General features: G+C 37.0%; 1 protein-coding gene across 1 annotated transcript in view; it reads left to right on the top strand.

The window, feature by feature from the left end:
- FAT4 (FAT atypical cadherin 4) overlaps positions 1–12,392 on the top strand; it is a 72,599-nt gene that overhangs the window by 44,871 nt on the left and 15,336 nt on the right. Inside the window, exons 10-11 of the mRNA XM_010288961.1 lie at positions 7,322–7,426; positions 9,139–9,446. Of these exons, the coding sequence (XP_010287263.1) occupies positions 7,322–7,426; positions 9,139–9,446 (413 nt within the window). The remainder of the gene's footprint in view (positions 1–7,321; positions 7,427–9,138; positions 9,447–12,392) is intronic.

The raw sequence follows: 12,392 nt of genomic DNA, 5'->3' as shown, positions 1-12,392 counted from the left end.
TGTGGTAGCATTTCAAGTCTGCTCGGAGTGTGCCAAGCAAAAAAATCCGCTCTGCCCCAAATTGCTTACAGTCATACAAGACAGAAAACAGATGAAGGATATAGGAAAAAACAGAATTCAAAGAAAGTGATCAAGCATGTCTGTTCCCTATTTTGTCCCTTTGTCATTTTTTTTCATTAACAACACAAATGTCTGCAGCATTCCTACGTCTTCCGAGTATTTTTTGTCTAATATTTATTACACATTCAAACATAGCAGCATTTTATCCCTAGAAAAAGCAGGCTGATGTTTGCTTTTATCATGACTATGATATTTAAGGAAGGTCTGAACAATTTTAACTGTTGCTTACGGCCACTTTTTACAGACATCATAAAAAAAAAAATCTAACCAGAGAAGATTAGGTAAGGCTTTCATTACCTTTTCTAAGGAGTATTTCTGTATCTCAGATGCCCCAGGGCAGCCCAGGTGGACACAGCCATGTGCATTATGGTGTGGGTATTCAGACTTACTACCACAGCTACCAAAACTCATTTGTAACCAGTGGAGCAATCAGGAGGTTGATTGTTCTTTTGTGTTTTTTTCTTAAACTAGATTAGTACAGGAGATGTCATATACTTCATTGCAAAGGAAAAGGTTAATAATTTTCAAAAGAGAGGTTTAGCTGCTTCATTTAAAGCACAGCTACAGCAGTGGATACATACTCAGTGTGAAAGGTCTGTTGATGTAAAGGACACTGATGTGATCTTTTGTGTGAACCTCACAAATGTACTACTGAGCCTCAGGTCAGGAGTAATTATTGTTAATTGACAAGCAGTTCTAATTAAGGTACCAGTCCGGGATTTTATTTCATGTTCTATTAGTACATCAAATTATTTTGCCAGGAGCATGGCAAAATAATTCTAGGGCACCTATCCCCTGTAACTCTTTAGGTCATTAGCACCAGAGATTAAATGGGCATATGTTTGCTGTTGCAACTCAGCAAAACACTTCATTAAGTCTGGCAGCATACTGTAGTATATGCCTCTAGCCTATAATTTGAAACATTAAAGAAATGTCCAGCTATTTTTTTTCTGGTATTAAAGCTCATATCTTAATGTTCTCAACCCTTATGTCAGCTAAAAATAAAGCTCTCCATGTGGCCAACTTGAAAAAAGAAGAACGTTTTAACTAAGAAAACGTGATGAGAGACTCTTACAGTTTGAAGTGTTGGATTTCTTTCACACCATGAATTAAATGTGGCATCTGATACGAGCTTGCTTAAAGCTCCTTGTCAACACAAATAACTTTAAAATAGGCTACCACTGAGGCAGACGTTTCTATTTGCGAGTCAGATCTTTTTTAATCGGCTGGCCATTGCAGAATCAAGAATTATTTAAGTGTCTGGATATTAATTGATCAAGACAGAAAATAAATGGCACCAAAGGATGTAATTAAAACCAAAAATATCTTCAGAGTTGAATAGCAGCAGAGCTTATTAGATAAGATCACCATTAATATTCAGTATAGTTAGACATTTTATGTCTGCAAAAGCATATTTGAAATTCTGCAAATTTAATATTCAATAGGTTCTGCAACAAATGTCAGAATACAGATTGTTTGAGAATGCTTGACAGAGAGACTATTATGTCATTATTATACTGCCAACAGAAAGAGAACACAGCTCCTTGGGCGTTTAATCCTGATTCATATATGATTAAAGATAGCCATAGTGAATGTAAAAATAAAGCCTGAAACTGTTTCTTTATGAATATAAACCTTGAGTGCCTCAGCAAAAAAAAAACAGACATCCAAAACAGTGGATGTCTAATTCAGTTTACCATATATATAGCTTTGCTGCTTCTCTTAGAATAAAAATACAGTCTCATAATTGAATTTGCATGCTCGGTAAAAAAAATAATATTTACACGGTACTGCATACAAGTAGAAATTAGTATTTTCTGAGACAGACTCTCTATTCACTGTAAATTAGAGTACATGAGCTGTAGACCCTTATAATGGCCTACCTGAAAACTGAGAGTCTTACTTTTCCTTGATTTATTATGTTTTGTCAGCTGCATTTCACTTCATCATACTGCAAAGGTAATGTAGTCTTTTCACTGAATAGGATTATAAAGACTGATTACCTCAGAGTAACATCATTAGGATTTAAACAATCTGTTATAATTACATCTCTTAATGATGATCAGGTTTTGTTTTGAAAATAATCACTTTCTGGAGTGAATATACTTTGTGATTTACAGTAGTTGTCTGCCCTTCCTTTGAACCTCTCATTTCCTGTTTTTCAGGACTCATTAAGATGAAGGAATGTAGGTTTGTGAAATTGTTTCAAATGCAAGATTAAAATATTACTGTCCTGCTTTCAGCTGGGATAGAGTTAATTTTCTTCCTAGTAGCTGGTACAGTGCTGTGTTTTGGATTTAGTATGAGAATAATGTTGGTGACACCTGGATGTTTTAGTTGTTGCTAAGTAGTTGTAGAGCTTATACTCAGTCAAGGACGTTTCAGCTTCCCCGGCTCTGCCAGTGAGGAGGTGCACAAGGAGCTGGGAGGGGGCACAGCCAGGACAGCTGACCCAGCCTGGCCAAAAGGATGTTCCCTACCGTATGCAGCATGTTCCGTATATAAACTGGGGATGGCTGGGGGTGGGAATCGCTGCTCGGGGACGGGCTATCAGTCACTGGGTGGCAAGCAGTTGTTGCACTGTACATCACATATTTTTGTTTATTATTTTTATTGTTGTTATTTCTTCCTTTGCTTTATTATTATTTCTGCTTCCTTTACTGTTTTTATCTCGGCCCACGAGGGTTTTTCTTCTGATCCTCTTCCCCAACCCACCTGGGGACAGGGAGGCTAGTGACTGGCTGCCTGGTGCTTAGTTGCCAGCTGGGCAATTAGAATGACCACTTTAAAAAGGTGGACATAGAGAACCCCCAAAACTAAAACTCTCAAATCAGCTGAAATCTAACCCAAGAGCGTTCAGCTGGTATCTGTTTCTGTTACATTTTTCAATTAAAAAAAAAAAAAATTCTCAGGAAGTTAGATTTTTGCATAAGCCCCTGCATGTGATATCATCATCTTGAGGTGATGAATGATAAATGCTGAATGCTGTCTGTTATCAATTATCCAGCATTATCCTAATTTTCATGGTCTTCAGACAAAGATCTTTCTGACACAAAAATGAATACCCCAAATCTTCCAATATTTCACCTGAGAAGAGATCTATAAAATCAACTGACTGGGGTGGCTCTAATTTGGAGTTTCCTTGGTTCCCAAAATGTTGGCTGAGACGTTTCCTTCCCCTCCCTGATTTGATACCCTGAAACACTAATCAAACATATGTCATTAGCTTAATTCTGTATGCTTTATGCTCATAAAATGATTCCACAGCTGAGAAGTGCATAATAGTCTGAATGTGTGAAAATGCTTCTTGAAAACTGACTTGGTTAAGCCGTGAAAATGCATACTTCTCATAATTTTTTGAGGAACATTACTTACATGGGATAAAGGTCTATCAGAACATTACTCTTAAATTCATGTTGTAAAACTTAAATCATCAGACTGTTGTGCAAAATGACCTCTGAAAACCAAAACTGCTCTAGCTTTGTGAGGTTAAAATCATTGACTTCACCTTTCTGGAAAGCAGTAAAACTGAGCACTTGGGTTCAGGTGAGGATGCTTTTATGCATAGTGGCAAACAGTGTCCTCTGCAATCCAGTAAGGTTCCTTGAATGATGTTTTATCTGTGCAACAGAGAATTTCAAAATAGCTAGTACTTGTGTAATTTCTCTACTCAAGAACAATAGTCCTCTCCCCCCCCCCCCCCCCCCCCTAAAAAATAGTATCTAAATATAAGCATAGTATCTTAGGCAGAACAGGGAAAACAATGGATTTGCAAGCTACATTTTATTTTTCCAAATCCAAATCTTTAGTGCACACCTTATAGTGTACTTTCACCCATGAAACCTGTAGGCCATCAGGGTGAACCTGAACAAATGCACTCTTTTACTAAGGTACTAGAAAGCTAGCATTAGCGTGCTGCAAAGGAGATGACTGAAAGTGGTAGGACACCCTGCTGCCATCTTGGGTGGCTCTACTTGCTAGAAGAATAAGGTGTTAAAAGAAAACGGTTGAAGTCTAGTAGAAGTTGCAGGACCAAGTACAACGTAACTGGCATCACAGCAACTTCTCTGGAGGAATCCCCACAGTGAAGAAAAGACAACCAAGAGAAAAACCCTGAGCAACCTGATCTCACTCAGAAGGTTGCCTTGCTTTCAGTGGGGGTTGGACATCATGACCTCCAAGGTTCCTCCAGCCTAACTATTTTCATGATTTCTGGAGTATATGTCCTTGTTCAGAGGTCTAGAAAAATCCACTTCTGCCAGTCAAGTGTGGGCAATAACACCAGAGGGAAAAATAGGGGCACAGGAGGAACATGGTTTAGATGAAAAGGGAAGAGTAAGAAGGTGCAGTTTGAACACTGGTGGACCATCCGAAAACCAGGAGTTGATGGAAACTCTGGATCTTGGCAGAGTAACCAATGCAGGCTGTCAATGATAGCTTGAAATATGGAGACCTTCCCTTAGAGGATGGATGAGGAATGCGTGAGAGTTTCTGTCTCAAAGGAGTCTAAGGAGGGACTGACCAAAGATCTGAAGGTAGCAGGAAATTTGGATTAGTTGATCAAGTTCAGGATTCTGCAGTAAGGAGGGAATTGAGGCTTTGTAGCAGCAACTGTCTTCAGAAGCAGCTGATGTTAGGTAATTGGTAGGTAAGGTTGCCTGGAGGGATACGCATAGAAGAAATTCAGGAGCTGGAAATTTTTAGAAGAAAGAAAAGCTATAACTAAAAATTATCTTTAAGCAGGAGAAAAAGATGGATGTCTAAGAGTTTTAGTATTTTTTTAATTGAAAATGAGTTATATACTAAATAAAAATAAGTTTGTGATCTTTTGGTAGTTACATGACATTATATTACACTGTCTACCTCCTTTATTTATTTATCAGTTTCTAGTTTATAACTCTCATCATCTGTTTACCAGGTTTATCTAATGATCTTGCTTTATCAAAGTAATTTATTTTAATTCCTTATACAGAACAACCATAGTGATAAACCAGAACAGTGTTCCCAAGTTATACTTTTGTCCTGCTGATATCTGTCTAACGTGCATTTAAAGAGGGAAAAATAATCTTCATCAACATCATTTGTTGGATCATTATTCCAAATATAAATAGATATATTTTTTCCAAATCTTTAGCACTTCAGTGAATGGCAAAAAATAGCTGAAATTTCATCTTCGTTTTAAATAAATATTAGTTTTAATAGCTCTGATGAATTGTTTAATCAGAATATTCGTCTTCTCCTGTGTCAAAACAGTTAGAATAAATGCAAACACAATTTTATTAGTTTCATGAATTATTCAAACAATTGTTAAATATGAAGATGATGTTGTTATTCACTGGTTAAAGTATGTGCAGCTAAAACAAACATCCATATTCTGTTGCTGACTCAGCAAATATACCATCTTTAATGTTAGCTGAGAAAAATAAAAGTATTTAGATTGAATTGCAAAAAACTGAGTAAGCCTTATTAGCTACACTTGATTTTTGTGAAAACTAAGAAACATCATTGAGCTAATTTAAGCATCTGTACCTCACTCTTGCTACATGTTCTCTTCAGTAAGTCAAAGATCTGTACTATGTACCATCATTTTATAATAAAGAAAACAGCAAAATCTAAGAAGTTAGCTCATCCTTCAGTCATGCCCATTAGAGAATAAAATATAAATAAATAGCCCCAAAGCATAATTAGATTCAGACACTGGAAATGGTTCCTGGATTTATGGTGAATCTACAAGTTACGTATTAACCACAGGAATCCTCCAGCGCTCTGTTTCCATCCTGCTTGCAGTCACATATGGAGGGCTGCTGCTCACACGGAGGAACTGCCTGCAAACTTCTTTATGTTAAACAGAAAAGTAGAGAGGAAAAAAAAGAGGTTTTCTTAGTTAGGTGACTGAAGTTGTGAAATGCTGAAAAAGCTAGCAGAGTTAATATAGCACAGTCCTGATTTGCTGCGGTTTTAGGGACCAGCAGTTCCTGAGGACGCTGCATATTGTGCGTTGCTGCCATGTGAGATGTAAGAATTATGAGATGCATGTGACATGTAAAAATGGACAGCCTCTATGCAAGCTCATGTTCTATTTTTAACTTAAATGTATATTACATTTATATGGTATGAGGAATAAAATAATTCATCATCAGTGAAATAAGAAGCATAAGGCAGTCTTAACCTTTGCTATGTGTATATATCCTGGCCTAGACGAACTTCAAGGAGAGGTCTGGAAGAATGTAGCTGATTTTGCCAGTTTTTTTAGAGACACATGAGAGACAAACATAACGATACTTTCAAGCTTTTGCTGAGCAGGCAGCGAAGGCTGGCACTGCTGGCAGAAGGAAGGCAGGTACAAAGAGTGATATGTAGTGGAAGTGTTACTAAACTGCTAAAAGATAAGCAATGAGTGAAGATCAATACTTTTCTAGGTAATGTTTCCACACAAAGAAAATTTTAGTTTTGTATGAAGCATCCCCTTGTCAGTATTCAGCATCTGTTAAAAGCTTCACTTTTTTTCTTGGTTCCCTTCCTTGTTGAAATGAATTATATGATTTCAGTTTAATCTCTGGTGAATAATATTTACCACATGTGACGATGTCTGCTTAGAAAAGGACTGTATCCAGGGTAACTTGTTTTAGCTCCAGAGGACTGTGGTCCCTTTGAGTCAGGAAAGAGATTGTAACTGATGAGGAAAAATAAGAAAAATCATATAATGTACAGTAGCAGCCTGTGTTCAGCATGCTGTGTTCATACAGGGTCAAGCAAGGGCTATCTCCTTCACACTAATGAGTACATTGCATTCAACAGGGGAGATACGAAAGATTTTTTTTTTAATTTTTTTTTTTTTTTTTTACTTCAGCATCTCTTTCCATTTCATGATCTCTCTCTTATGGACACCAGTTGATTTAAAAAAAAAAAAAAAAGAACAAACCGCTAATACCTATATGAGATAATTACAGTGAGACACTCAAAAAGTAAAGTTAATTCCTCTGGGCCATTATTACTATAATGCCCATGTCAGGGCTGGGAGCAACCCAGCACTGTCTCTGTCTCTGTGTTTCCCATCCCACAGCCACAACTGGTCCCTGGTACCCTTCCTCCTGGCCATGCATTCACACTGGTTCGTAAGCTCATTACCTAAACACCAACCTGACTTTCCTATTGACCTGCATACTCTGACCTGGAAATTGCTTTTATTCTCTAATCACAGGGAAAACGTGTGACTCCACTATCAATTATTGTGAGTGCAACCCCTGTTTCAATGGTGGATCCTGCCAAAGCGGGGTGGAAGGGTATTACTGCCACTGCCCCTTTGGTGAGTACTCCTTTCCTCCTCTCTGCTTCATCTTTCCTTTCCCTGTTAATATTTCTCAAATGGCTATTTATTTTTACCTATATAAAACTGACGGGTGTGCATATGGATCCTGGTCCATGGGCATGTGTTGGTCATCTCTTGGCCCCATCCTCTCTGGTTTTCCCCAGCTGCAAGAGAGAGAAGCTGATATTTCTGCAGGCATGTGGCAGTGTGGAGGGGGTCACTGTGGCTGTGGTGGGGGGCACAGCGAAGGCTCAGAGCAGCGCTTGCTCTCCTGCCTAATAACAGACACTTTTAGGAGAGCTGAAGAGTAAGACCACTGTAAATTCTTGAGTCCTATGCACTTGCAAAGTGCAAGGAAGTCATCATAATGTTAAACTAGAAAAAGGGACTTTGGGATGATATTGAGTGGTGAGGGCTTGGTTTTCTTTTGAGAAATGTATATAGTTTGTCAAAATATCTGTAAAGCAAGAATTAGAGAGCACCCACATTTTTCTGCAAGTGAGGAGCACAACATTAGATATTGGCACTTTTCTATTTAGTAGATTTGATTAGGAGAACCTGACCAAATCAAAACAGCTTTGTCAGCCCACAGCAGTACTTGCCTGTTCAATTTATTGTATGTTAATAAAGTTCATGAGTTCCAAAACCAGAGCACTATTCTGAGAATTAGAGATGCATATAGTACTGCAAAATAGTTTAATAATTATTAGAATTTAATTATCCCAATTTTTTTTTTGTGGAATGAACCCAATAAAGACATAAAACAATACAGATGTTTTAAGATATCATGACATAATTGCAGCAAGATTCGTTCTGAATGGAGATTAGTCCAGAATTGTCATTGTTCATACAGAAAAGCATGAAAGTACATGCAACAGATTACTCGAAACACAGATGAACCTGAGAAATCATCTACAATGTTTTAGGGTTGCTGAAAAGCCTCACACAAAAGTATGGTTCTCAATACATATTTATAACAACCTCTGAATATGGTTTTCTACTAACATGTGGAATAACTTCTTTATTCTCTTTTATTTCCTTTGGTTTATGTTTCCTCAGAGTTTATTCATTTCCTATATAGTCATAGTTCATTGTAAATGTAACTAATATTAATAAATTAGGTAAATTTTTTCTCATTGTCACTGCAGTAAAAAAATCAAGGGAAATTACGTGACAGAGATCTGAAAAGAAATATGTAGAATTCCCATCAATAAAAATACTGAGAAGGCGTAATGTTTTAATCACATACATGTTTATATCAGAAGTATAAAAAATGAACTACTGATTGAGAAACAGTTCAGATAACAGCTATAAAGTGAAAAATAAGCTCAAGTTGCAAGTTTATTTCCATAACTGGATTAACAAATGCTCGATGACAACTAGCAACCGTATTTGACATAGCTGTCAAACTTGCGTTTTTTTATTTTCTAAAGAAACCATAGAGGCTCAATGAAGTGTACTTTGTTTTTTAATAGATGGAACTGTCATTTGTAACTCAATTTTTAAGTTTAAATATATAGACTTCAACACCCACCTGTGGGTAATAGGATTCTTCTGTTCAAGTTGCATATTTTTAATCATACATTAGGGGTTTCTTAAAAAGCCTGTGTATTGTAGCCATATCTAGAGCACATCAATACTTTGTTTCTGGGAGAATGCTCAGTAAGGAAAAAACTATCTGATACCAGATTTTACTTTTAATTTTGCAGGTGTTTTTGGGAATCATTGTGAACTGAACAGTTACGGATTTGAAGAGTTGTCATATATGGAGTTTCCCAGTATGGATCCAAACAATAATTACATCTATATAAAGTTTGCCACTATAAAAAGGAATGCCTTAATGTTGTATAACTATGATAACCAAACTGGAGAGCGGGCAGAATTTCTGGCCCTGGAAATAGCAGAAGAGAGGCTGAGATTCTCTTACAATCTTGGCAGTGGCACATACAAGCTTACCACAACTAAGAAGGTGTCTGATGGACAGTTTCACACAGTTATTGCCCGGAGGGCTGGAATGGTAAGAAATGCTAAAATGAGGATTTAAGACAAGTTCAAGCCAAGTCACTTTGGCTTCCACATGAACTCGGAGGAACATAAAATTAGTAACATTGCATTTGCTAGAAGAACCTCCAACTTTGGAAAAAACCTCCCTCGATCCTGTCTTACTCCAGCTGACTTGAAGACCTATAATGGTTTGTTTAGTATGACGATGGTAAAGAATAATTAAAAAAACATGCGCAATGCCTGGTACTCTAAATGTGAATAATGAGAACTAGGAATAATGAATTAAATAAATTACTACACATGAGGCTAATTAACTGATGCAGATTACAGGGATGATTACCAGGGAAGGCTAATTAACCATAGTAACTACAAAAAGCCTCAAAATAATTTTTCTCAACATTTGGAAAATAGAAGCAGACAATCTTAAAATTCCAGGTGTCCCTGACCCCCCTTGAGCTAGTTCAGAGATTTTACAAAAGACTGGAAGCCTATTTTTCTTCTGTAGCATACATGTAAAAATTTCAAAGGCTCTACTTTGAGAGGGTTTTCTGGGGGGAAAAAGGGGAGTTTTTTCTTTTTGTCCCCTAGAAAGCATCTGAGGGGAGGAATTCTGCCAAAAGCTGGACTGGCTGGGACAACCGATTGCCATATGCCTGGTATTCTTGACCCCTCTCCTGCCTTAATTTTTTTTCCCAGTAAATGTTTTCTATTCCTCTTCTCTCATTTTAAAATAATATTTCCAAAGCAGAACATAAACCAAATGCTCTTTGAGTTCAAGCCAAGCTTTTTGATTCCACAGTGTTTGAGTTTGAAATGAAACCAAATCTATTTGCCATCCATAATCAGTAACAATTGCCCAACAGCTCCCTTCTCAGGCAGAAGCAGACAGCATAGGTGGAATCCCATATTCTGTCCATGTTTGAAATTAAAGTCACATAAGAATAGTATACAGTTGGGGCTCCACATTTTGTTTTATGTATTTCAAGTCAGTAATGATGAAGGGAATATAAGAATAAACTCTTCTATCCAGTGTGGCTTCCCCTGAGTCCTTGTAGAGATTTCCCATCATGAACTGCTGCTGAGATAGAGCGCTTTTTTAGTTTTAAACTGCTCAGTTTAGAGCGCTCTGCTGAAGAAATTGAGGTCTAGGGCGAGATGTCCATAGGCACAAAAGTCCTGAGAGCAGCGGAGGGATATATTACCTCATGGTTTGGGGACCACCCTTGTAGGACCAGAGTTGTCTCTCTCCTGACCTTTCTAAATGGTACTTTTTTCTTCTCTCTCAGAGAGTCTTGAGCCTGAAACTGTATTTCAACTGCATAGTGCAAGACCTGATTTCTCCATTTATTGAAGGGGGGATGGTTTAGTCTTCAGACAGCTTTTCAAATCCAATTTGAATGTGTTTGTAGGAGTTCTATATCCAAATAAGATGAAGGATAATTGTGATGTTGATTAATTACTTTGTTTTAATGTGCCTTAATATCAGATACTTAATAATTTGCATCGCAGCTTCCAAATGGGAAAGCCCAAAGGTGCATCTAAATCTTGAAAGGCACCAGGTTCCCATTTTAGCAACTAAATTAGTGTGGTATTTCCATCAATAAGATGGCTAACTATAGGAGCACACCTTAAAAATTGCAGCAAATCAATTAAATACACTTAAGGAAAAAATAGAGCAGGAAAATGTTTTACTTGTAGATATGCCAGAGGGATAGACTATAGAAGAAGAGATAACACAAAAAGCATTATTTACAGAAAATTCCAGTTATGAATGCTTCATACTGAAAGCAAACATTTAAGACAACCTATACCTTTGTGTGATTTTTTTTTTTTAAATGTTTAAACCTTCTCAGTAATGTCAGCTGTTTACAAACACAGTTATGTGAAAAGAATCGCCTTTGTCTTACATATTTCTGCTGCAGGAAAAATGTCTCCCAGATGTCCAAAACTGTATAAAATAGCCCCCCTTCAGGATTCCAAATCTGTCATTTCCTACAGCACAGTGGGATTTTATCGGAAACTGGTAAAATCATTAAGTTGTCAGTCCTGAGCTATTGCAGAGTGACAGGATAGAAAGTCTCATAATGCGGCAAGGTAACCGTAGAGTAATGCTTAAGTAACAAGCAGGAACATGTGACTAACATTAGAAAATAAATTGTATGAACTCTGGTCCAAGGAAAATATATTCTCAAATATCTAGCCCTTCAGCTGGGGTTGTAGCTTGGCTTTCACAGCACATAGCGGTGTAAGTTAGGGAGATTTTGCTGATTGAGCTAAGAACAAAAAACTAATTTCATTTTTTGTTGTTGATATTCTGAAGGAAAGTAAGTATATGCGTGATGGCATACTGACCAGCCAACTTAATATTCTTTCTATGAATTGTTTCATTTATACAGGGCTGTAATCTGCTTTGGAAGTGCAGACTGATGTTTCTCAGGAGAAGCAGTTTGCTCATTGTGTATGAAAAGAAATTCAAGATAAGCTTTCATTAAAAATAGCAAATTGAACAATTCAGACGTACTGTAGGGCATGGTTTAGGGCTAAGAGCTATGAATTTATTTGGTCAATACAATGCGTCAGCTCACAGTATGTATTTGGAAATAGCATGGACAATTTTTTTCAGGACATTGTTAGTGAACTTAGTTGCAGGCAGGAAAAAAAGCCATTGCAGAGTAATGACATACAGATAGCTATTGCTGTTTGCTCAGCTCCTGTAGAGTAACCTAAATCAAAAAATAAAGCAAGGCATTTTTAAAAGTGACGTTTGGTTTAAATTTGCTGTAAAACTGTACCACACATCTAGTTGAAACATGAGAAGCTGATATGTACAATTTGGAGATTATGTTTATTTTTCTGAAAATTTGTTTTAAGGAATAACTAACCAGGGTTTTTTTGCAGCGCATCTGTTATTAATAAATCGCTGTGGGGAAAATTCTTTGCTAAATAAGTAATAAAATAA

Source organism: Phaethon lepturus, unplaced genomic scaffold, assembly GCF_000687285.1.
Source record: "Phaethon lepturus isolate BGI_N335 unplaced genomic scaffold, ASM68728v1 scaffold7856, whole genome shotgun sequence".
Classification (NCBI taxonomy): Eukaryota; Metazoa; Chordata; class Aves; order Phaethontiformes; family Phaethontidae; genus Phaethon; species Phaethon lepturus.
Note: the sequence above shows the minus strand (reverse complement) of the source record. Positions and strands in the feature narration are given on the sequence as shown.